This window comes from Melospiza georgiana, chromosome 7, assembly GCF_028018845.1.
Source record: "Melospiza georgiana isolate bMelGeo1 chromosome 7, bMelGeo1.pri, whole genome shotgun sequence".
NCBI classification, from domain to species: Eukaryota; Metazoa; Chordata; class Aves; order Passeriformes; family Passerellidae; genus Melospiza; species Melospiza georgiana.
In genome coordinates, this window is record NC_080436.1 from 17,085,165 (window position 1) to 17,112,077 (window position 26,913).

The 26,913-nt window shown below is 42.3% G+C and overlaps 1 protein-coding gene across 1 annotated transcript in view; it reads right to left on the reverse strand.

Moving 5' to 3' along the window:
- Positions 1-308: 308 nt before the first annotated feature.
- PPP1R1C (protein phosphatase 1 regulatory inhibitor subunit 1C) overlaps positions 309-26,913 on the reverse strand; it is a 40,389-nt gene continuing 13,784 nt past the window's right edge. The window contains 3 exon segments of the mRNA XM_058028261.1: positions 309-407; positions 19,313-19,373; positions 21,159-21,196. Of these exon segments, the coding sequence (XP_057884244.1) occupies positions 319-407; positions 19,313-19,373; positions 21,159-21,196 (188 nt within the window). The 3' untranslated portion in view covers positions 309-318.

Here is a 26,913-nt window from a genome sequence, read left to right on the forward strand (position 1 = left end):
GTCTAAATTAATGTATTATTTATTTTGTACCTTTTAAATCACTTTTATTTACAACAAGCCTTAGATACAGCTCACACGCAGCAGTTAAGCTCTGGCAGTACTGACTTCGGGGAGCTAACACATTTGCGAATTACATTTCTAAGTCATAGAAAATAAAAGAAAAAAAACAGAGTTTAAAATATCAGTTTTGTCTCCGGGAAGGAGGGCGGCAGGACCCGTGTGCGGGGCCTGCGGGGCCCGGATGCTGCCGGGGCAGGACACGGCAGGGCCGGGATGGGCTCCGGGATGGGCTCCGGGGTGGGCTCCGGGATGGGCTGGCTAATGGCCCCACTCCTCCTCCCGCTCGCCAAGCGCCTCTTCTTCCTCGGGAAACACTGACTCACTCTGGCTCTTCAGGTGCTTGATCCCTGAAAACACAGAAGTCATGGTTAAGGTTGTGGTGTTTGGCAGACATCAGGTATTTTTTTGTGGAGGAAGGAACAGAAAACCAAAATAAGGGCAAGTTTAATACTCATATTTGCTCCTTTTTTAGCAAGCCTCTTAGTTCAAGTCACATGATGGTGTATTTAGAAAAGAGATATTCTCTTCCTTGAATAAAGGTTCTGAACAGTATTTGCTTCTTTTTTCCTTGGTAAGCCTTGGTCATATTTGTGTTGAGCACCATTGCAAAGCTGCCCTGAGCCAAGGAGAGCTGGACAGAGACTGTCCTGGCAGAGAGGAGACTGCTGGCACCAAAGCTGTGACAACACTGGACCATTTCTTACATGGATCATGACAGAGAGACCAGAGAGGAAATGTTATTTTCAAAAAACCTAAAAAGCAAATGTGCACGATTAGTCTTGGAGTCCCCCAGTTTATGACAAACAAAGTGGGAAAATAACTACTGATCAAAACTGCATGATTTGAACAAAACATAATCCTGAATTAAGCTATTATCTGATGCCACTACTGTCATTGCATAAAAATATTTTTTATTTCATTAAAGATCATACATAGTTCTAGTAACCATCTCTAACTGTTAGGAAAAATGCTTTCCTTTTGTATCACTTCCTCTCTGTGATGAGGAGAAACGACACCCCAGCTGCTTTATATTATCACTAGATAATCAAACACCCCAATGTGCACTCTGCAAGTCATAGCACTTGTAGGAGCACATTTTTCAAAAAGGGGTTCATCCTTGAGGGGTAAGGGCAAGATCCAGATTACTGCTAATTGTGAGTAAGAAGAACTGATGATGGTGTAAGTCCAAGAGCTTTGGCCCCAGTGCCTCTTCATCTGCAAGTTCCTACACCTCACTGTTTAGATCCACACCACTCCAAAATACAGAAGAGATTTTTTCCCAAATATCACTTGAAAAAAATCTCAGCATAAGTTATTTCAGTTCCACAACTTTACAAATAGATGAAAACAGTATCTTGCAATGGTTGTACAACAACCAGCTCTATTTCTAACAGGAGCCCATCACTCTGTGCTGGGCCCTGGGCTCCTCTCTCTCTTTTCTTCCACACAAATGACAGCACACAGCTCCTGGGAAGCTGTTGTCCTGACATAAACCAAGCAAATACATTAATGCTTCAAGGCCACAGTTCTTGTAAGGGTGCCCTGCAATAATCCAGCCATTTCCAATTAAGAGCTGTGATACATGAAGGTGCTCAGCTACTACCAAGGTCTTTAGCAACACCCTTTATCAAGACAAACATTTTAAATATGATTTCACCTAACTACAGGTTAATGGACATTTGTTTCCAAATTATGTTTTGTTTTTAAGGTAAATTTTTCTTCTGTTATTTCCTCTGCACTTACAGAGCCTTTCTTGCACAATTGACAGTGCTCATCTAACAGCTGCTGTTCAATTCTGTCAGGAATTACTGGAGCCAGGGGGAATAATTTCTTTAGGGAGCTTTTCAAAGATAAGAAGGGCCAAGTTATGGACAGAAAATAAGGCATGTCATGCATGGTATGATGAAACCATGGAACTGTATTTTTTTTGTAGGAGTGAAGACTTTTGGCTGTGTGGTTTAATTGCAATATTAAATATGAAAATTGTAGGAAATGGAGAGAAATTACATCACTGAGCATTACCCATTGATTTTTGCACGGCAAGTAGCTATTGATCTTATTTAATGATTTTTTCATAAACTCCATTCTGCAGCCTGCCTTCACCTCTGCCAGTCATTTTATGCTACAGTGTCCCTTGGAAGTTTCCTCCTCTGACCAGTAAATGCACAAGACTTCATGTAGTTATATATAAGCCTCAAGATGGTCTCACACATCAGGTTGTCAGAATGAACTGACCCTTGGTGTGGCATTACAAAATAAGATGCTCATCTAAACAATGGAATAAACCAGTGTGAATTGACATAGAGGTAATGAAATTCCTGTCAGTAACATATGAACATATATGAGAGGAAATGCTGGTAACTGCCTTGAAAAGATACATTTCCTGCACAAAGCTGCAGACTTTTACAGTGCAAAAAATGGTTTGGAGTAATAAAAATAGTTAAGTTACAGCAATCAAACTCCTGGATTAAAAGCATATCTAGCCACATAACATTGCAGCAGCCCACAGTGGCTGCCAAGGGTGGTCAGGAGGCACCAGAGCTGGGCAGGTGCACACTGGCACACTGGGGCACATTCAGGCACAGCTCAAGAGCAGAGGCTGGGACAGTGGCTCTCCAGGGTGGCTCCAGAGGGGTTATTCAGGCTGTGCCCTGCCCTTTGTCAATATGAGCCATGTGACAAGCAGGTAGTGGGGTGAAGCTCTACCCACAGAGTGCATTGCTGGATCAGTTCAGCATCTTTGCTTAGCAATATCTATTATCTATTTATCTTTCCAATATCTATTGTTTGCTGAAAGGTTAGATTCTTTTAGAGACTGAATAAAAATTCATTACTCAGGTCACCTCAGCCGGTTTTACAACCACGACTATGGCAATGCTAATTTATGAGACAGGATATTTCCTTCTCATATTTCCAATCTTTGTACCAGTGACACAGCTCGTGACCTCAGCTTTCTCAGCTAGTAACCAAGAAGGACCAAAATGCTGTAGTTTGGGGGTTATTTCTGTTCACTGATTAAACACAATGTAAAGATGAGCATGAAATACAGAGTGTAAGATTTTACATGTGGCAAAAAAGGCAAAACAAAGCCAGGATATTTTAGAAGAAATTGTTTGTGTGTAAGAGCACATCCAAGTTAGAAACATCAAGTTACTGATTCCACATAAACTGCACAAGCTTTACAATGTCAGTAGCAAATAGGGAGGACTGTGAATGCTGATCCATGCAGTCACCCAGTCCCATCAACGTCCCTTTTTCCAAGCAAGGAATTTGTGGGCACTCAGCTCCCTGAATTGCTGTGCCTGCACTGTCCTGATGCTGTTCCGTTTCTCTCACTGGGTGCCCTGCCTTGCTCTGCCCTTTCCTGGGGATGGGGCTCACAGGGTGCCACCCATCCCCTGTCCCCATGGGTTCCCAATCCCCTCTGCACCCGACCCAGCCCCTGCTTCAGTGTCACCCTCTGCCTGGGGCTCTGCTCTTCACCTGGGATGTCTGGCAGCAAAACCCCTTCCAGACCAAACACTGCCCCTTCTCACCAGCACCCACAATGTCTTCACACTCATCCTTATGCTGCTTTAGAGCAAGGTCTGTCTGAACACTGCTAAAGAATTGTTTTTTCTCAAAGGGCTTATATTTCACTGCAGGTAATTTAATACAATTAATGTTGATAAACAAACCCATAAATCCAAACCAGATTGAGAAGCCATATACAAATATAATTTGAACTGGCAATTCCTTTTTAGATGAAGTCATTGTTTCAAAGATTATTCGTAGACTTCTAGATTCTTTTAAATTATGAATGAGAATGGGACAATTTTGTGTCATTTTTGTAGTCACATCACACCCATGCTGCTTTATCAGCAGCTGTCTTTTAGCTTCTCTCCATCTAACCAAAGTACCAGCTTAGAAAGCTAAGTAGGGTCACAAGATTTGAAACAACCAAGTGTTCCTGAATTAAATGTCTCCTGGAAAAAAAATTTAAAAATATTCAAGTAATTAAGGCAGTACCCCATCCTATTTAACACTTCTTCCTTCACTCTGCTTCACTGCCCAAGGAAGGGTGTTGACATTTACCAAACTCAGGATTGAAGTCTGGTTGGCAGCTTGAATTCCCTAAAGTTTGAAGGGTTATTTAGTTTTACGATTTGGAGCTGATCCTCTCTCTATCAAAAACACATTTCCAGATTTGCAGAAAGCAGTGAAAGGCACAGATAAAACAGGCTCATTTTCAGCGTTTCAGAACTCAAATCACTTTGAAATGATTATGTAAACAGACCTGGTCAAAGAGGATAACAGCAAAATAAAAACGTCTCAGCCAGTGCTAAATTAATTGTTTTCTATTTTCCTTTGAAAAAATGAGAATATCAAAAGCAATATTATAGGCTCATACCACTAAACAGGAAAAATGACTATTCTTTGTAATGGTACATTCTGGTTTGCATTTAACAGTTAAATATGTTTCAATTATGCTTCTCCAATGTGTCTTCCTCATAATGTTTTTTTTTCCCAATTCAAGTTTTGATTTTAAATATGCCAACAAAACAAACAGAGAACACAAACCCCAAACAAGCAACAACAACAAAAAAACAACCAGAAAAAACACCTCAAATTAATGTCATTAAATCCAGCATCCACCACAGGTCTTTGGCTGGGCTGGGTGCAATGGAAAGCCCTTGTGGGCTGGCAGTTCTTCCAGGGCAGCCTCCTCCAAGTGGAGGGATGGCCCCACGGTTACAGGAGATAACAGCAGCTGCTGTTATCAGCTCAGGGGCACCTCTGGGGCACCTAACAGCAGCCTGCCTGTACCCAGGAAAGGTACCCAGAGGGTGAAGGTGTCTGGTTGTGAATTGGAAGATAATATTTTCTGACTGGATATAAGGAACAAATTATTCCAGTGAGTGTATTTAAACACTGGTGTGATTTCACAGTGAAAATGTGATTTGTCTCTTCAATGAGATTTTCAGTGCTGAACTAGACAAAGCACTGGACAACCTTGTTAAACTTGGTGCTAATTCTGATTTATGCATCTGGTTGAAGTATGGACTTTCCCAAGGTTCCTTGCAACGTAAATGACTGTATGATTTTATGAAATCAAAACTCAGTAAATGCATCCTACAGTTTATAACAATGTACTAACATTAACTACATGGGCTACATATTGATCCGCCTGGGAGCTTCAAATGACTCCTTTCTCTGGAAAAGTGATGAAGTGTCTAAGTGCACCAGTCAGGCTTATTTGAGGAACAAGATTCCTCTTCACTACTTAAAACCGTGGGGCCAGGCTGAATCAATATTTCTGTGCTGATTTTGGAAAGCATACAAACTCTTAATTATGTGCTCCACTGTGATTTACATATATATATATGTGTGTGAGCCTTGTATTCCTCAAACACAGGGGATGAAAATAATGGGATTAAACTCAGTGAACCTGGAGCATCTCTTGTATGTGACAGATACACTCATGAGATCCCCAAAATCTCACACAGAAATCACACCCCAGTTGTGGCCCAGTGTGTGAAACTGCAACAGAAAAATGTGATTCCTGGGAGGGAGGCACAGAACTGCTCCTCTGGGTGCTGGCACTGCTGCTGAAATGGCTCATGTCCCCTTGGGGCCTCAGGGGCACATCATTGTCTCAGGCACTACCAGGCTGTGGTGCCTGGGGGTGCTGATTGCCAGTTAAAAGAATATACTCAGCTGCCTGCAGGTGTAACAGGTTAAAGAACCACACTGTGCTAATAAAACCAAGGCCTGTGCACCCTGTTTCACAAGAAAGGCCTTTCTAGCTCAGTTAGGCACCTGCTCCACGGGAGTAACACAGACTCCCTAGGCTTCACAAGATGTTTGCCAGATGTTTCCAGAAACATCTGGTACTCCCAGGGATGGAACGTGCTCCCTTCTGCTGGTCAGTGCCAGTGGGAGAGTCCAGAGCCTGTCCCTGCCACAAGCACCACAATCCAGCTCTGACAGGCACAGGACACCGTCTCAGCTCTGAAAAGCATCAATGCCTCCTGCTCTTCCCACCTCCAGCAGGAGCTGAGGACCATCAGAGCCTGCAGGAGCAGCTGCCTGGCAGAAACCTTCTTTGACAAAAGCTGAATGATCATTAAAAACTTTTCCTCTCTGATTTTCAGTTCAACAGAATACAGCTTCACTAGCCTCCATTCTTGGCACTTTATGCTTCATAGAAGTTTAGAAAAATCCAGTTTCATCATCTTCAAATGTTCACTGTCAGGTACATGCCAGCTACGCTGCCCAATTTATTCAAATGCAAGAAATTTGTGTCTTGTCTTCTCTCTGCCCCATCTGGAGAAGATATCAGAAACACAGCTGTCATTACTGGTCATAGAGAAACTCAAAACTTACCCCTGCACACACATCTCCTAGGCATTTTGACTTTCTTGATCAAAAATTTGGTTCTTTGGCTGGAAAGAAATTAAATCCTACTATATATTTAACTTTTAATTTTTTTTTCAAACAGCTGAAATACAGGAGGGAATATATAGAGCATACAAGAGCAGAACAGTAAGAAAAATGCTACAGTTTCCCAAAAACCTATTTTGAGCTTTCTCTTGTTTCCTCTTTGCATAAATGACCTGTTATCTCTCTCCTTCATCTGTACAATCAGTTCCTGAAACCTTTAATCCATTTTTACTTCATTGAGTGGTTTAGATAAGCTCAACCTGCATACAAGTCAGAGTTCAGTGCTTAGGCTTTCATTAGTAACTCTTAAAAACCATTAACCCTATCCTTAACCCTACTTGCCTCCCCTTCTTCTCTTTCTACCATTCAGCTCACCAAAAATGATGCTCACTGGTTCCACCTTGTCAGCCCACCCTCCATTTCCTTTGATCCAGTTGCCCTTGGACCCAGTCTCAGCTTTCTGGCCAAGTGCCCAGTGACCTCTCTCTCCATCTTTTCCAGCTTGCTGATATCTTTGCCTCTGACAATTTTTGCCTTGGTTCTCCTTCCTCTGCTGATATCAGAGGCAAAGATATCAGCAAGCTGGTTCTTCTGCTGTTGTAATCCTTTCTCCTTGCCATTCTCTGAGAGTCATTTTCCCTTCTGCCCAAGTTAAAACTCTAGAGTGCATCTTCTGTGCAAGCTGGTGGAAGTCTAAGACAGCACCTCAAAGTGGTCAAAATCAAGCTCTTGATGTGAAGTCCTGTCCAAAACATTCATCTACCATGAGCAACACTGTCATTTTTTCCTAATATTTAGGTTTACACATTTCTGATTTCCACTCCTCTCTAGACCCCCATATCCAATTGTCATTTGAGTCTTGCATGTTTTTTCTTGCTTAATGTGTCTCATACAGTTTTTACTATTTATCCAGACTTCGAAACTCTCCTTTTTCTGGGGTCTTCACTACTACCACATCCCCTTCTCCTAGCTTTATAAATGTACCTTTTCTCCTGCCACTACTTTCCCCCTTGAGTTGCCTCCATTGATTCCCTCCAATATATTTCAGACTAATGGTGGCTATTTATGCTTTCAAGGAAAATTGAATTTCATCATATATTATGGGCATCATTTCTACTCATCTCAAATCAGGAAATGATACAGCTTTGCTTCTCAGATTGCTAGGCTTTTAGATTAGCATTTTCATTCCTTCTCCTAAAGTTCTGGAGAGGTACAACTATCTGCCTCCATAGCTATATCCAAATCCTCAGTTATGAAATTTCAGAAACACACTGAGAACATTTTTGTTGCCAGCCTGCTGAGACAAAGACTTTTGCTTTCCTCCCTAACATTTTCTATCAGTCCTTGGGCTGGATTGCTACACCCTAGCTGGGAGTTCCCTGTTGCAACAACCAGCTTCTGTTAAATGTTTGAACAAGGTTTATGTGGCATGGACTGAATTCCTGGTGTGGGTTCCTGGATGCTTCATTAACCCCAATATGATATGACAAGAATTGTTGTGTGCAGTGATCAGTGGATGTTACTGAGTATGAACAGAGAGACAGACAATGGCTGATGTCTGTATGCAAACACAAGATGCATTTTACACATCTCTCCTTGTGCTTCTTCATGCCCACCCAGTAGAATGGCTTCAGTCCTACAAGCAGGCAGCTATTATTTCATCTGCTGGTGCTCATGTTCAATAGTCAAACCAGATGACCTATGGCAAGAGGTTAATCCTGCTTCCAAGAAGATCTGGCAACAAGAGCCCAGGCTGTGTGTCCCAAGGCAGCCACTCCCTTGGGTGGTCTCTAAGCTGCTGGCGGTTCAAAGAGTATCAAAAAGTTACCTATGACATGACAGCAATAAAACACAACAAAACACACAGTCCCAGGCCTTGGCAACTCCCCCGTGTATGAGTGAGTGAACAGAAAAAACATGAGAGAGGGAAGGCAAAATAAAAATAAAGGGATGTGGAAAATTTTGCTTTATAGATGTTGGTAGCTGTGAACAGTCTGCTTGATACAGCCTTTGAAAGTTTTCTAAACTTTGGGTTGTCCTTTGTGGAGAAGGACTGAAAAATGATGCACTGTGCAGCAGTCCCAAGGGACTCTGAGTGGTACCCACGCCTGTGAGTTTCTGTTAAGCAAGGTTTCACAGAAGCTTGATAACCAACATGCAAGGGTGGGCCTTGGTCCTGTGGCCAATGAGTTTGAGCATAACCAGGTCTTTTCTTTATTATACAGATCTTAGTCCCATTCCTCCGGAAATTAATGAGATTTTCTCCTACTATTGTTAAAGAAAGAAGAGTCAACATACGTCATTGATGTTAAGTTCCAGTTATAAAGACAAAACCCCAGCTTACTGATTATCTGCAATGAATTTATGTAAGATACTGTAAATTACTGTTTTATGTGGCTTCAAAGTTTGAGATATGAGATAAATGAGTTGATACAGAAAGTAGGTGCACTAGATATTCTCAAACTGCTGTTTAGATTAGCCTAGAAAAAGCAAAGTCAGGCTGTCACTCTGTGATTTACCATTGATGTAAATGGTAAATCAACATTCAAACAGCAGCAGATATGGGGGACCTCCAACATTTAGAATGAAAAGAATCTGGAGCATCAATGTGGCAGTTTAAACTAGGCTGGCATTGTGGCAATATATAAATAATAAAAAGACCTCCTCCATGTGTTGTATTATTTTACATCTCAGCTCAAAATGAGGAGAAAAAAATTCACATGCGTTGTGATTATGAGACCAAGACATTATTCAGCCTTGCAAGTTCATTTACTTTTTTTTCCTCTCTAATATGCATGACTAAACCAAAACAAATGATCTGAGGCATTGGCAAATATGATGGGTTTATGTAGGTCACATATCTGATCTGGAGCAGATCAGATCATCAGCATATTCCGCAGGTCACCATGGCCCCGTAGAGGTTTGTGAATGATCATTCAGAAACCCAGCAACAAAGTATGACTAATTTTCTAAATGTCTGCTGGTTGCTGCTAACTCTTTTCTTAGCTCAAGTCATACCATCCTCAGTTGTCATGGTGAGCCTTTTAAATGACAAATCTTGAGGCTCATTTGAGGCTACTTTCAGTCAAAAGGCTCACTGTTAAATTATTACAATGAAGACTGTATGAGAGCAGCAAAAATCATGTTCCAAATGCCTGGCTACTTTCCAGTTTGTTCTCTGAGACATTGCCTTTCCACTTTCCATTTTTCCCTCTCGGAATGCCTTGAAGCAGCACTGGCCCCTTATGAGTCACGTGAAGGAGCTCCTTGCACAGAAAGGCTTTTGTTGGCCCTCCACAGGCTGGCCAGAACCTGCACTGGAGAGAGGGGCCAGCTTTGCCATGGCTGAAGGGGCTGCATCTCCCACGTACAGTGGCCTAAAGAGTAAAGAGAGAGGTTTCTGTTGCCCCAGACAACCTCTCCTGGTATGGAACCATCTATGGAACCACCTTGTTCTGCTGGTCCTTCCCTCCCTTGCCAGCCCTCAGACTGCAGAAGGCAGCCAGCCTTTGGAGCTCACATGAAGAGCAGGAGCTCCTGCAGTCAGCCATCAAGGGGTGGCTTTACCTTTGGAAAACCAGAAAATATTTTTTAGCTGATTCTGTGGAGGATGGCTCTTGGTCAAATACCCCAGAACCTTGATCAGAAAAACATGCAGAGGTGGCTTCCATGTCAGTAATGAATCCGGGCAGCACTGCAAAGCTCTCCTCCTCACGGCCCCTGTGCTGCTCTGACCAGGCAGCTGGGGCCAGCAATCAGGAGAGGATTAGAGCTTTCCAGCTGACACTTTTCCATCCCAATTTTTCACAGTTAAAAGACAGGCTTAGAACTGCCGGTAAGTGTGCTTGAATTCAGTGCAGGCAGACCTTCAAAGGTGCTGTGCTTTGACGGGTCCTGGGAAGCCTGTTAGATAGCCAGAATCTCCTCTGAAAAAGCACTTGTCTGGAAACCAAACCTTACTGGGCAGTGTGTCCCTTTGCTGGAATTGCTAAGCCCTCACTTTTGACATCAGCATCACTTTCAGTCAGGCAGCTGTCTGCCTGAGAGTAGGTCAAAATCATAGCACTGGCAGAATTGTTCCCTTATGTCAAAGGATTACAGTAATTCCACCAAATTAAAGGCCACATTTTCAAACCTCTAATCAGCTGCTCCATAATAACAGAAGTCAAAAGCTCTGCTACTGTCACAAACTATGTCTTAGAACTCACTGGCCTTAAAAGTTAGTGAGCAGCATTTTCTAAACACAGCTTCTTTAAATTAAACCATCTTACACTTTCACAGGCAACTTCTGTCATTCTTAGGATTAACCACATGATTCTCCAGCCCATGTGTCCAGTTGGAGCCACTCTGTAGCCTGACTATCTTAAAATAAGCTAGGAGGCTAAAAGTGGGAAGTTTTACAGCTAGAAAATCACATCAGCAAAGACTTATGAAAGCTGATGCTAAAGACACCATGAAACAATGCCCGGAATTTCAGCTACAGAAGGTAAGTCTGTTTAGAGGTAGGGACAAGCCAAATTTTAGTTTTACAGACTCAGTATACTCAATTTAATTGGGGAAAATATAGACAAAATATAGAAAAGGTAGGCTCTCCTCTAAAGGTTTAGACACATTCAGATCACAGTCATAGATTTTGTAAAAATTAGTTTTTACACTTCTTACTTTAGCTCTTGCTAAGAGTGAGTTGAAATAAAAGTCAGGCTCTAATCACTCATTCCACTGCTGGAATGCAGATGAAAGGTAGTAATGATCTCACAGGTTTTAAGTTGAAATTAGTCAGATTTGATATCATTCCACTCCTTGTAACTGTTCTTTCCGTCCAACAGTGGAGCTGCACTAGGAGTCACTAGAGGGAGCCTGCATGCCAAAAATCCTACTTTTTTTAAAAAAAAAACTCTGTACTTTCAGATTGCGAGGACATTGAAAGCTGAATTTACATAATTTCTCCTCACTGCTGAAAAAACCAGGAGAAGGCTGCCTCCTCCCTCTGGCCCTGTGGGAGCTGGCCAGTCCCTGGGTACCTGGTGCTGGGGCAGAGGCAGCCCCTCTCCCTGCTGCTCTCTGGCAGTGTCTGTGCTTCCCCTGCTCTCCCTTCCACTCCTTCCGTGGGGCTCATGGCTGCCCCCAGTCCCAGCTGAGCTGGAGAGGTGCCTGTGGGTGTCCTGCACCTCACCAGGTGTGCCCTGTGTCCCTGTCACCTGGAAAGATGCCACTGCAAGGAGTAGCCCACAAACCTGCAGCATTCCCAGGGCTTACCAGATGTGTGTGCGCATTTTCTGCTTGCTGTGGGCCAGCATACACAGCAGAGGCGCACCCTGAGCTGGGACAGCCACAGCAAACACTTCAGGGGTGTGCTTTCCTTCTAGATCCCACAACTCTTTAATTGTATTGTCAGAAACAGTTACTCTGTAAATTGCTCAGAGCCTGCTAAGCATCTCCTCTGGCTATAAAAGATCTGTGGAATGACACTGCTTGTTCTCAGGTTGTGTGAGAGCTGAAAAGCCTGAAGTATCCTCCCTCCTTCTGTTTCAAGAGAAACCAGCAGCTCCATCAGATGAGAGCTTTTAAACAACATCCTGCTGGCCTGTGCAGCTCACAGGAAAATGAATCCCTTTGCAGATCCATATGCTAGCTGCAGTATTTCCTGTGTTTTTCTGGTCACAGTCACACACATAATTCATGTGAGCACTCAGTGCTAGCTGCAGGCCTGAAAGGATGTGGTTGAAATCTTCAGGCTGCTCATGTTCTTGTCTCCATGCCAAAGCTCTGGAGGATGATTTTGGGAACTCTGTGTTCTTGCTATACTGGGCAACGTTGCATCTCAAGGGGTGAAGGAAGGGAGAAATTATGGAGGGGAGAAGAACCACATGGCCTTCTGTAGAAAATTTTTAGGCTTTGATAAATTCAAATAGGCATCCACTTCAAAAGGAAAAAAAAATTAAATACTAAAAATCCCTACCACAAGAAACCCAGCACAGATGGTCCCTAAAAATCAGAAGCATGGTTTCTCTATGTTTCTCTTAGCTTAACCACAGAAATAAGGACCAGGTTGTTCAGAAACAGAGACGTCACAAAGCTAATGTGCTACTGGGACCTTGGCTCGGGCCAGGGTGAAACCTGAAGCAAAGAGCTAATGGCAAGCTACTGTCCCTGGAAGAGCAGCTTGTGGCCAGGAGCCACTCTCATGGAAATCATTGCCCTGGTCCCAGGAGGAGCAGAGCAGGTGGTGAGAGCTGGGCTGGTGGCTGTGAGCCGGCACCCCCTTGCACATGCCCTCAAGGAGCAGCACAGCTGATGGAATCGTAGCTGAAAGGTCATGGGATGATTTTGCTGTGTCAGGCTGATGCCACTGCTCAATGCACAGTGCTGCCTTTCATGTTGTACAATTTCACTATTAACCTTGAGCCTGCCTGCAGTCATTCTGTCTTCTGAAAGCTTTGCCTTTTGGAGGGGTGGTGATTTTTATATCTGAAATTTGACTACATGGAGAGGAGCCATTAATAGACAAAGAGGGGCTGTAGAAATATGCAGTGAGGTACAAAATGCAGGGAAGGCTTTTCTTTTTGAGGGTAAATTACATGAGACAGCAGCCGGCATACTGTGGGGACTTTTTAGAAGTACACTATTTAGAGAGGTACCTCTGTATGTACACAATGAACCTACCTCCAGAGCACCCCAATATGGCCTGAGCAAGCTCCCCCAGGCCCCAGCCATGGCCCTGGCAGTGCTGCAGGAGGAGCGTGCTCTCCCCACTGAGCCAAGGGGAGTGAGGCCCTGACGGATGCACTTGCCCTCACTGCGTGCACAATCCTGCCCTGCCTGCCTGGGAGATGGCAAACACTGAACAGGAGCAGCACTGTGCAGTCTGGGTCTTCATCCTGCCATCTTGCTTGGGATCAAATTCCAGATTTACAAAGCTTTAGATGAAACAGAGGGGCAATTATTATTTATTACAGTAGGGCTGGCTGCAGTCAGGGTCTGCCATGTGGCTTGGTTGTTAACCTCCAGCATAGAACATACAGCAAGGAAATAAAATTTAATGCCCTGTCAAATGGCTGACTTCATAAGAATCTTACATGTTCTCCTATAAAAATATTATCTTTTCTTCAAAAGCTGCTTCAATTCAGAACTCAACACTGCCAAAATCCTTGTAATTTCACTATAAATACATCTTGTAGAAAAAGTAACCAGAACAACACATGCTGCCTTTCCTGGGATTTCTACTTTACATTTTAAAACATGTACTATGTCTCCCATATTTTTGTTCTACAGTATTTTATGTTGCTAGCTTTTAAAAGGTTTTTAATGTTGTCTGTTACTGCTTAGAAACAGTATGATATTTACACTGCCTTGTATTTAATACAACAATGCTTCATAACACTATTTTCAAGTCATAAATGCTGTTTCACAGCACTTTTCTAAGATTATTTTCGATCATAAAAATAAAGTTGTACCTTTAGAAGGAGGCCCCTTTGGAATTCATTGCACAAGATTAGAAGGAACTGTATCAGATATGTGGATTTCACACTGAGCCAGATGTGGCCAGCAGAAATACTCCCCCAGAATTTGGCCTGTGCTGGACCACATGTGGTAATTTAGGGACTGACATTAGTGCTCAACACAGCCCTTTCTTCTTCACTCCAGGTAATGGTGGCTGTAACACAAACATCCCAGTTTTACTCTGGAGCAGATGTCAAGCTTAGTCTCCACTGGACACCTTGGTCTCTCTGTAGGTGCTGCAGTATTTGTTGCAGCCAAGGCCAGAGCCATTTTGAAGCAGAAGCTGCCAGCTGTGTGAAATGAAATGTATTCAAAGCTGCCAACAGTAGGAAATTAAATACAGACAGCACCAGTGTCTGCCAACGTGTTGGGCAGTACCATAGCAGTGGCAGCCAGCTGAACTTGAGATGGCAGCAATCTGATGTATCCCTGTCACCAACTCAGTGACTCACTAATTAATTTAACTTTCTACTGTCATCATCCTACTGTCCAAGCCTGAGGAAGGAGAGAGAAGGGTAGAGAGAGGGGGAAAGAGACCAGGCACTAGAAGGTAACATCTTGGTAAAGATAGCCAGGGAATTCATTCAAGGCCATTCTGCATCAAGTGGTGTGGCTGTATCGAGGGGTACTGACAGAGATGTGGATAAGAACAGTATTTAAATGATGAGAACAAGCAGAACAAGTAGTTTGGGAAACAGAACTGCACCTCTTGTGACCAAGTTAGGGACAAGGAAAAAGCACAATGATACAAAACTGCAGCATAAATCTTCTACTCCCTGTTCTTCAGCAGATCCAGACAGTTGTGGGCCTTCCACCCAGGAAATGAAGTGCATTGATGGCATTTTGTCCCATCACAACACATGAACAAACCAGAGCAGTGCACGTGAAAAACGAGGCAGAGCTTAGCCTTCTGTAACCCAAGAAACAACTTACTGAGACAGATTTTCTACTTAAAAGGAATGTGGTGGAGAGCTGGTACTACCAGGCTAAAGAAGAGATGTTCCACCAGGGACATGGCAGCTCTGCTAAGGTGTTAGAGGAAAGAATCAACCTCAGGAATTGCTCCAGCCACTGGACATTGCCTGGTTTTGTGCAGTAGTCCTTGCCCCCTGCCCAGCAGTAATCACAGCCATTTAGCCTACTGGAAAAGGAAAGAGGTCCAAAGTACCACTCAGCACTGAGAGGATAATGGAAAACCATCCCCATCTCCTGTTCTGGCCACATGACTGATGTGCAGCACAATCATCTTTGAAAAAGGATCATCATTGGAGAATTGGAAAAATGCAAGAGGCTGAGTCAGTGACTCACACACATAAGAAAAGTTTGACTGGGCTCCAGCTCAATTTGTGAGCCTGGACTTGATGTTCAGAAGTCTGTGTAAGATGCCTGATGTTACAGCTAACAGTAATTTCTTAAAATTAAATTTAAGCCCATGTATGAAGCAGAAGCAAAAAAAGACATGGTATTTTTGTTTCTAGAATAGGGGGATGTTTTGTGTTCTTACACTGCTGTGCTTAGTTAACACTGGAAGCTCTTTCCAGAGTTTGCCATATAAAAAGATACAAGTTTTTGTAGTGACTGCTAAAGCCTTAGAAACTTCATTCTTGTGCCACTTGAAGTTAATTTAGCCTGAGATTTTTGTTCCACAATGATTCTCATGGGCTCCAAACTCAGTGCTTACCATACTAACAATAATCTTTAATGTCTCCAGACTCTACCCACGTTTGTTGTTAACCTTCAGTCACAAAGTAATGAGATGCATCAGACGTCGTCAGGCTGGCCTAAGGGGTTGCAAATTTGGATGAGGGCCACACACTGTACTAATTGCTTCTAATAAATTACATATTTCAGGAGGGACATCATGATTTTAATCATTTATTCTGCATGTTGTTTCCTTTGGAGAGAAGAACAAGCAGGCACTAAACCAGCAGAGCATCTGAAATTCATGGCAGGAACTAAAAAGAGCTCATTTAATATCAACCATCATTGTAAGTACTAGAATTATGCATGTATCAAATCCCTGGGTCTGAACACTTTGGGAAAAGCCAGTGAATTCTGGTTGTTTTAATGACTCAAACCAAAATAATGTCTTTGAATGTTCCTTAGATTTATAAGAGCTCTGATTTAATCCCATTTCAAATCTTGTAGCTGGGGCCTAGCTCAGGAAAAGACCTTTGTTTTTATGCAAAGAAAAATACATTAGGAGAGGAATTTAAAGCATTTATTTCCCAAAAGGCTGAGAAAGAAAACAGTAAAATGTATCTCTTACTTGTGTGGGAATGACTTTAATTATGATTTGATGTCTCCTCATTGCAAAGGTGGTCCAGTGAACACAGCTACAGTAACTCTCTTTAAAGCCTGATGGAGTTAGCAGGATCTTGATCTGATCTAAACAGCCTCTAGCAGAGTGAACTAAGATGAGTGAAGTTTTCCTATTTCCCTGCCCTCTAGCACATCCAGGCCAGTAGACTCACTGCTAATGAAATCCTCAAATCACTTGGGAACCTGCACTTCCTTCACAGGGGTTGTTTAAATAGCCACTAGTATTAATAGCAATAGCTGGGAGATAATGTGGGATTTGGGACCTCCAGGGAGCAACGCAGGTTTGGGAACAGCTCAGGCTGTCTCCTGTTATTCTTTGTAAACCTTGCTTCCTGCCACTGCCCTCTGCATTTCCTTCCAAGGATGAGCTGAGCTACCAAAGCAAACATGACTACCTGGGTGAAAGGAAACCTGCCTGAGCACGAAGCATGCCCTGGCAGGGAAAGCTGCAGCTCTGAGACTCAAAGGTGCTCTTCTGATTTTTAAGTGGTAATGAGACACCAAGGAAGCACCTTTACCTGGGGTGAGTGCAATCCTGCACTTCTGCCTTGGCAGTCTAAGATGCCTTCACTTGGTCCCTCTCTATCTGGAAGGGTTATCATCCCATTTTAGACTTCTCTGGCAAGTGTGAGGGTAAAAAATGAGCCTCCAGCAAGACCTCCAGGGGCTCCTCTAGCCCAGCAAGCAGAATGATGAAGACATTTCTAAAGATGCTGATTGTGCTTTGAGAGGTGGATGGACCTTTGTGCTAAAACAACTGAAGATCTACTTTGGAAAAGGATCAAAGGATTCTTCTTGGTTTTGTCATACAGAAGAAGAACAAGAAGCAGATTAGTAAATAGGAAAAAAAAGGCCTTACACATTGAGAACTGACTGGAAAAGATTGCCCAAGGCAAAAGTGGTGACTATTCAAATTGAAAAACATTCCTGTGGTTGTTTTTATGGTATTTTTCATAGGGAGGTTCAAGCCAACCTTCACACTTGAAGAAGACCTTAAAGAATGAGAAAATTTGAAGTGCAGGCATAAAAGCACACAAGTAACAGAAGAAAAACTGGCACAAAGAGGGGAACTATAGGTGATGAATGCTCAGTTAAGATTGCTGCTTAAGAAAGAAAAAAACTATGACAAGAGGTGAATCACAACATACAGAAAATAGAATGGAGTCATTTGATGCAATCTTCAGATACTGAATTTTGCAACATTGTATGCTACATACCAGCATGGAATTCAACACTAGTGAGGCAGGTTATGAAAGAAATATCTATGAAAGCAAAATGGAAAACCTCTTTGACATCCATTAGGTTTGGTAATATAACACTAAGAAGCACACCATGCCCAGCTGGTATCTGGTTGGCTGGCTGAGTCCCTCTCCAGATTACTACTTAAATCAATAGCTCTCACATTGATTTTTCCAGCACACTGTATTCCAGTAAAAAGAACAATGCTCTGAGATGAGTCAGCTATTTGCTCTGTCTGTAGGAACTCTGCTGTGTTTTTGTTTAGGAAAATAAAAGCAGGAGCCAAAGTACACAGAGATATACAGTAATAAGAACCTGCCTGTTGCACCAGCAGCCACAGCCCAGCCTGGAGCTAGAGGAAGCTTCTATAATGATGAAACTGAAATATTTGGGGATGGTCTTAGAAAGATAATAATGTTGAGTTTTAGTTTAATAAGTGCAATGGCAGAAGGAAAAAATATGCCCCCATATATATCAAAGAATAGAATCACAGAATCATAGAATGGTTTGGGTTGGAAAAGACATTAAAGATCCCCTCATTCCAGTCCCCCTTCCATGGACAGGGACACCACCCACTAGACCAGGTTTCCCAGAGGCCCAACCAACCTGGCCTTGGACACTTCTAGGGATGCTGAGGCATGCAGAGAGGAGAGGAGCCATGAGGACCTGTTTTACACTGCACTTCATTTGCACAGCACGTAGTTTAGGCTTGCAGAGCAGAATAATACAGCAGTGAGATCAATAGGTATTGCTACCCATGCAAAGCATTTTCCTTCCAGAAAAAAAAAATTAAATTGAACGTCATAAAATTATTTCTAATATCCAGTATAGGAACTTCAGCCTATTTTGACAAACAGAGTCTTGTGTGGCAGCTGTGATATTGAGTGATATTTTATTCGAGGACAAGTACTAGAGAGCTGCAGCTACAGAATGAGATACATAGAACTGGCTGATGTGGTAGATTGCCTCGTGACAGCAGCAGTATTTCACACAACTAATCAGATATCCCAGGTAATAAACTGTGTTAAGCAGACAAATGGAAATTTACATATTCATTATCTATCAAGAGACACCTGGCAGGATGGCCTTTAGACTGCAGTCTGAAAATAATCCTGCTCTGACAAGTGTCAGTCAAAGTGCTGGTGAATCACCTCAGATCTTGCTCCACCACAATCACCATCCAGTCAAGTTCTGTTCAGAACTACATAAGAAGCAAGGCCTAAATATAGCTATTTTGATGCAAGGTGATATTCCTGCTGCTTTTGAACAAATTCCTTAAAAGCATCCCTCAAAACTTTTATCAAGACTAGTCATTTTTCCTTATTTCCCAAGAAAGTCTTCACACACCCTACTGTCACATACCCAGACCACAGTTTTTGTTGTTCTCCTTTTCACAGCTGCCTGGAAATGAGAGGCAGAATATGGGGGAGTGGTTGCAAATAAGAAACAGAAAACTCTACAGGGCCAGCACCAATAGAATTTACATATTCAAATAGCTCTGTTCACAGCTTGGCATTGAATTATCTGTTATAGCAAACTAATCAAAGCATAAAAACTCTTTTTTTTTTTCCCCCTCGCACAAATAAATTTGCAACTGCAGCAGGATTCAGTGCTGAGGATGGAGGGCTGGTCAGCCCCAGGCAGGTGGGCAGTGAGAGCAGAGGGTGAGGGCAGGGATGGCCGGGCAGGACCCTGTGGCACTGCCCGGGTTCCCCAGCAGAGCCGCCCCGAGGCAGGGCAGGGCAGGGCCGGGGGGCGCTGACAGTACCTTTGAGGGCAGGAGGGGTGAAGACGCTCTGCTTCCTCTGCTTGGGAGAGGCGCTCTGCGACTGCAGGGACAGACAGAGAGGACAGTGAGACACGGCACAGACAGAGCTGTCTGCTCCTGGCAGCTCCCTGCGCACCCACCTGGGTGCCCTCACAGAGCTTCTGAGGAAAACACACCGTGTACAACTGATGCCAGCTCCTGGGCTGTCACGTACACAGGACAACTAAGACAAAAACGTGTGTTTAATGGACAACCTTTATGACTCCCAGGCAAAACAGACCCCATACTACTGAAAATTACCCTTCACTCTATACAAATATTGTTAAACATAAAATTAGGGTAGCCCGTGCTTTTAACAGCCTGTGTAATTGATTCTCTTAAGGCAAATGAATGTCCATGTACATTAAGATAGTTGCAAGGTTTACATTAGCCAACATTCCAATTACAGTGTAATCAGTGATTATGTGCATGTGTAAGGTACTACTGAAATATTACTATACACATTTTAATATAAATAAGTGGAAAATCCCTTCCCCTATACCTTTTCAATGTGTTCTATTAAACCCAAGATAATAATTTCAGCAGCCAATCACTCAGCCTTTAACTGAGCCTCATTTAAAGGCTGTATTAAGTTAAACTTTGTGTGGCCCCAAAATTGCATCTATGCACAAAAGATAAAATGTTCCCAAATAATGGCAGTAAAATTCACATAGAGTAATAATAGTATTATTTTATTATACCAATACACATAAAGTAATAATGGTATTACTACATTATATCAATGTTTAGTTAACAAAAACTAACTAGTATATTCAGTGCTAAAGCAGAGCAGCTTTTGCAAAATGAAAGCAGCTAAATTGGTGTCAATATTATACCAACATGAATTACGTCTGCATAAAAAGGACAAAAATCCTCATAGAGTACACCTTCTGCTAGCTTTGGAAGACATAAGCACCATAACACACTCCTAACCAAAAAGTTAAGGAAAAACAGTGTTTAACCAAGCTTTTTCCCCCCCTCTCATTTTATCAATTTCTGGTTGTAGTAATGATGTTGCCTTTACCCAAACATTTGCTAAAAATGTCTAATATATACACCATGAATTTTAATCAGCTCTATTTCTTCATGGAACATTTGAGACATGTTTCACACAAGTAGGGCTAATCCTATTAACTTAGCTTATCACAGTGGATAGAATGATAACATTTATAAATAAAATATTTTCTTCTTTGGAAAGAGAAAGCTATTTATAAACACTATGGGATAGCTTGGTGAATCTCATGCCAGTAAATCTTTACATGTTTGCATTGGAGTTCAAATTTGAACCAATCAATACCTCCTGCTGCTATTTAAGGTGCTGCCCGCTGCTCTGAGCAGTGGGTGAAGGAGAAAGAGATCAGGGAATTGCAGGAACCGTGCAAGGGGAGGTTAGAAAATGAGATCAGAGGAGCCAGCTTTCAACTCTTGTGCAGACAACATGACTGCACTGCCTGCTGTAGGCTTGACAAGTGATGGGCAGAGTGGAGAGGAGCTTGTGCCCAGCAGTGAGCTGCAGATCCACAGCATCGCTTGGGTGGGGTGAGCTGGCAGGGCCACCTTGGCCGTGCTGTGCTTTGACAGGGCATGGCAGCAGGCAGAGGGGAAGCTGGCCTCTCCCAGATCCCTGCTACACCTTTACACAGCCCTGCTTTGAAAATGATGGTTCTTAAAAGGCTGTGTTACTGCAGATGGCATGACAATGTAAATAAAAGTGTCCACCAAGATGAATCAGTGAGTTTCCAAGAGTTTTTAGCAATATAACTATTTTAACAAAAAGTATGTTAAAAAAAAAAATAAAATCACTTACCTCTGCCTGTGAGATGTTTGTTCTCTTCTCGTCTTTTTCTAGAGAAAAACATTTGAAAAGAGAAAAGTTAGTACAGAAGCGTTTCTCAGGGTTAACATTTGTAACTCTGCCATGAACCTACAGCACTGCTGTAAATAAGAACTTGACCTTCTAATTTACAGCTTTTCTTTCTCATTTGTGTGTCTCAGAAAGCCAGAGGCCCTGATTAGCATTCAGACATAAGCACTGCATGTGCAGCACTTAACTCCTATTTTTGTCTGTGAATAACAGTGAGCAGTGGAGTTCCTTGAGCAGCAGGTCCTTTGTCCTGGCTGGCAGCAGGGCCCTGCAGCTGGGGCTCTATCAGGGTACAGAACTGCTTTGCCCAGGCACTGAGATTTCTTCTACGGCTGGCAAATGGTGTGAAGCAAACCCACAAAGGGTTCTACTGCTCTCAAATAATAACAAGAACCTCCCTTCAGGTAAGCTATTCATATACCAATACTGGTGCTGAAAAGTGCCTTGCAGTAGTATGTAAAATTAACAAAAAAAAGCTTACCAAAGAGCGATCTTTCACCTTAAAAAATTTATGACATTACCAGACTGAAACTTTTTCTGAAACATTTTACTTTTGTTGCCTTAATTTGCTTTAGACTATATGTATGGCAGAATTGGCAGAACTTGAGGCTTCTATTAAGAATAAGTGCCTGTGAGAATCTGTATGAACAACTATGATTGTATGACACAGAGGAGGCTCAAGGTTCTTCCTAACCATGGCACATAACCAGTTTTTGTATGAGCTAAATTATTTGGCTGCTGTTGTCTTCATGTGGTTAATGGCCAGAATGTATCTGTCTTCTGCTAATGATTTAACAAATATTTGACAAAGATCATGCAGGATATTTAATACACAATAGTTTGGAGTCCTAAAATAAAATGTCATTAAAAATATAGACATCAATCTCTCACCGTTGCAATGGAGCTTCTAAAATTTTCCACTAGCAGATTTCAGTGTATAATTTTCACTGATCTGTGGGACAGATCTGTAACCACAGGTCTAAGCAAAGAATTAGGCCTAGGCAATATCATTTCATCTGATTTATTCTCTAGATATTGGCCTCTTGTGGTGTGCTGTGTATGAGGGGACAAGCCAGTCCATGCAGCTGGATGGATAACATTCTCTATTGCATTCTTTACCATTGTCTGTGCATCTTGCAAACATTAATTGATTTACTAGATTTTTCAATATAAGTATTTTCCATTGTGTCTCTCTGAAAGAAATTCAAATCACTATTACTCAGGGTTAAAAAGTGTAGTTGAAAAGAGGGCTGATTACTAAAGCATGATCCCACAGATACAGAATTAGACAAGACAATCAGGAGTTTCCTGCCATTGACATTTGCGTGAACTTTGGCAAGGTCACTGATCTCCTCCTGGACTTCCCTACCTGTAAATAAGTATAGCAATGTCTATTTCAGTATAGAAGTGTCTCTTCCAGCCCATAAAACACTTTGGGCTATGAAGTCAGGCTGGTTAAATGGGTGATTATTTATGTGCTTGTAGCCTTTCTTATTGGTTGCAAACCAACAAATCAATTAGTCAACATTAGACTTTTTTTATTATTCAGGATACTGGATTTAGCTTAAATGATGAAACTTGAATAAATCAGGGACTTTCAGCAAAGAACAATGAAGACTAAGTTACGTCCCATTCCTTCCTGAAAATCTAAATTTGCCCAGATTAAAATAATATTTTGTGAACCCAAGCTGATTCTTGCATAAGGAACGAGATGAAGGAAAGCTGGTTGGAGATGAAGTTTGGGCAATGGCACATTTTGGCACGAGTTTCGTTTTGAGACAGAAGGAGAATCACATGCTAATTTTTGACAGGTGTTTTGATGGATAAGACTCAATCAAGAATGTAGATTTTTAAGGAGAGGTGACAAGGAATGGGAACAACGGAAGCCTAAATCTCATAATGCCATACAGAATGCCATAGACTGAGGCAGAGAGGATAAACAAACAAACCCTCTATGTATAGAGGGTGAGGAGGAAAAGAAAGGCAAGGGGAACATGGAAGGAAGATAGAAGGGCTTGTGAGTAACTGAAGTAGTAATAAGAGACGGGAACATTGTACCCAGAGTAAAAGGGGAAATGTAGGGATGACAGAGAGCAGAGCTGGAGTGCAGTGTGGGCTGGAGCTCAGTCAGGAGTTCTCTGCCTGGGCATAAACTTGGAGGAATCTTCATCTTAACTGAAGGATTACATTAATAATTGTGTGAACACTCTTCCTTGGACAAAGAGGCATTTTCCAGTGTAACTTATAATGCTTCATAAAGTTACCTTATAACACAGTTTAAAATAGTAATGAAAGCATGTTTTTACAGCAGTCTTACAAGGAACAACCCCCCAGCCCAGCTGATCTAAGAGCTGAGCTCCTGCCCTCATCTGAAGGCAGAGAGGAGCCCAGAGGAAGGAGGCTGATTGTGGCTGGAATGAAATCTGCCTGGTGCTGCAGATCCCTCCTTCATGGATCTTCCCTGCTGTGCAAACATCGTGTCCGTGCCGGGGGAAGCTCTGTGGTTGTTTTAGAGTGAGATCAAAATTCATCTGCCCTGCTTGTCCCCCTGGACAATGTTAATGCACTCAGAGCAGCCACGCAGGGTGAGAGGTGACCTGTTTGAAAGGAGCTGCCCTCTGATGTCACCCGTGGGCTCTGCAGAGGTCTCATCCAGCAAAGGCTGACCTCATCCAGCTAAGTACCCTGCCTGCTGTCCCCTCAGCACGAGCAAATAAAAGCCTTTTCTGTGGGGCTTCAGTCAGGCACTGGAGAAACAGAACTGGTTAGAGAGGCCAGTTTTTACACAAAAGAAACTCAGTAAGAGGCTGGTATAATTGTTGGAGAAAGCTTCTTGTAGATAGTTTGGAATTTTCTTTGGGAAAACATAGCTGAGCAGATAAAAATCACATGGGGTTGATAGATTTGGACTCAGGCAATTTTAGAAACTAAAACCAGAAAATAATCCTTCATTCTCCTGCCATTTAGTGGCAGAAGAAGATGAAATTTTCTAAAAATTATCCAGGCATTTCACATTTCAATTTTTCTATCAGTAAAAGAAAATAAATATTTTTTGATCTTTCAGTTTACCTCACTGGTGTTTGACCACCATGACCTGTATTAATCATTGGTATTTGTAAAACAAGCTCGCTGAACTCTGATTTAGAAATTGACTGACATAATATTTGTTTTTTGTGCTATCAAAACCACTTTTCCGTTCTTCTAGAAGACATAACAAGATCAAACAGTATTTAATGTTTTCTTTTTGCCAGACTCCTAACTACATATTGCCACATCAGCTAGCATCTCATTGCTTTTTACTAAACCGCTGAGGTAGGAAAAGGAAAAAAATTCAGAAAAGACCATCCTACAAATGCTTACATAGCTAATTGTTTGATTTTTCACTTGCTGGATTTTATTTGCCAGTGTTTATCAATGAGAACTTGACTACGGGTTTAGATGTCATTACATTTAATTACAAAGAAATATCCTGGTAAGCCCTCCTGGAGTGAGTTTGTGTTTCTGAGAATATTCCCATTGCAGAGCAGCTCATTAGCTGCCGAGTGCAGCTGCTGTGGCAGCTCTGCTCCCTCCTCACTGCAGTGCTGACAGGAGAGAGCTGCTGCTGCTGCATCCCACTCGCTCATCAGCATCTAAATTACTGCCTGCCCCTTCAGGGAGCACTAATAACAGGATTTGTACAGCAAGCATTAATGAAAACATAGGGCAGAGAGGAATTTGCCATACACAGAGGCATTTGCCTGCCTATCTGCCCTGTCAGGAGCTTGCAGCTCAGGTGTGTAGCTTGGGCAAGGTCCCACTCTGTGCTGACAGTGCTGTCACCACGGGACCTCCTGTCCCTCTGTCCCAGAGATCATAGCACAGCTTTCCCCAGCTAGGTCCTGTCTGTAACCAGCCCCTCATACTTCATTAAAATACTGCAGGCCAAATGAACCTGCTCTTTGGACATTTACATTTTTTTCCCAGGTAAATCAGTTTTCTAAACATTCCTGTATTTTCCACCTTCAATATTCAAGTAGTCATTACTAGTTCTGAGAGTAAGGGCTGCAATCTCCTTTGTTAGACCAAATCCTTCCTCATGGTGCTCAAAGTCAGCCACTAAATGAGAAGAACAATCATTGCTTTCCTCCTGATGCACACAGCAGCATCTGATCCAAACATCTATGATCATACAGAATCTAAGAACCGACTTTAAGCTGCACAGCCACAAAAATATGAAATAAAACCACCTTTCACAGCTACACAGATCAAAATTTCTTTAAAACTTGCATTTTGGTAAATATAATCTATTTTGGAAGAAGCTGGAGACATTACAAACCTCAAATGTGAATCTGAATGCATTTGTTTACATCACATGATTCTCAGAAAGGAATTATACTGCCTGATTCACCACCTTGTTATTCCAGCTTCATGCCAGACTCATGGAAATCAGTCTCATTTCACTGGCATGAAACTGGAATACAAGAGTGATGAATAAGATCTGCAGCCTTACCACAGAGCAATCATGAATTATTACAAGAAAGGCCATCCTTCTCCTAAGCATTTTTGTTCCAAATTTTTCATACTCTCTCCCTAAAATACATGATAAAGATTAATATAAGACAAATTCTAAACTAGTACCATAAATCAAATATAGCTTCTCAAAATATATTTTGAAAGAGAATTAAAATTTTATTATTTTCTCCCTTCTTGAAAAGTACTTACTTTTCTGCTTCTTGTCTTGGTGTTGCATTTCTGCCTGACTTTGTGGCCTTCCAGTTGCTGCCAGCTCTGTAAGGCTTTATTATGGCTTTGAATGACCAGACATAAAATGGCTTTTGTGGGAAAAGCTGTCATGAAAAGAATAGTTCCACGTAGAATCTTCTTTTTCTGAAACACAAGAGGTCCTGTCCTGCTCCATGAGAGAGGGTCAGGTGAGCAAGGCACTGGGAACAGAATTCCTGAATGTGAAGTCCTGGGTATGGGGGAAATTCCAGAGCTGACAGGTCTTCCCAGAGAGATAATCAACCCAGGGAGAAACATGTATGAAATAAACATTCTGTTTGGACAAGTAATGTAAAGATTTGCTTTAATTCACAATATAAACAGTGCTTGAAGATATTTTCTTCTAGTTGCTTTCTAAGCAGCACAAACTCCTCTTTGGCGAATAAAATAGAGCCAACTTCCAAAGAATGACTGACTAAATAAGATTAACCAGGAGGAGGTAAGCACTTAGTTTTCTCTTTTGATCTCTCAGATGAGACATTTTCTGGCCCAAACAAAATTCTCTGACTAACTTTCCAGGAGTGACTCTGAGCCAAACTTTTCATGTAGTTTGCAGCTGACCATTGTGAACTCCTGGCATCAGAGCTGGGAGGAGCCCCTGGCAGGACCGCAGGGGGTCACTGAGGGCAGGAGCTCTGCATCAGGGTTTGCCTCCACACTGCTTCCAAACTCACTAAAATTTACTCATCCCAAAGAGATGCCACTTATTTAACAGCCAAGTATTTCTGTTTCCAGCAGGACAGAGTTGAGCTCAATCCGGAATCTGGGGTGTCTGCTATGGCCTGAGCCTTGGCAAAGAGAGGAGCTCATCAGTGCCTGGCTCTGTGGGTGTTAAGGGGAGCTGAGGGGTGTTACAGGCACAATGAGTCCCATGGGAACTCAACACATGCTCAGTGCAAATCCTGCACCAGCAAAGCAAACTGGGCAAAGGCGA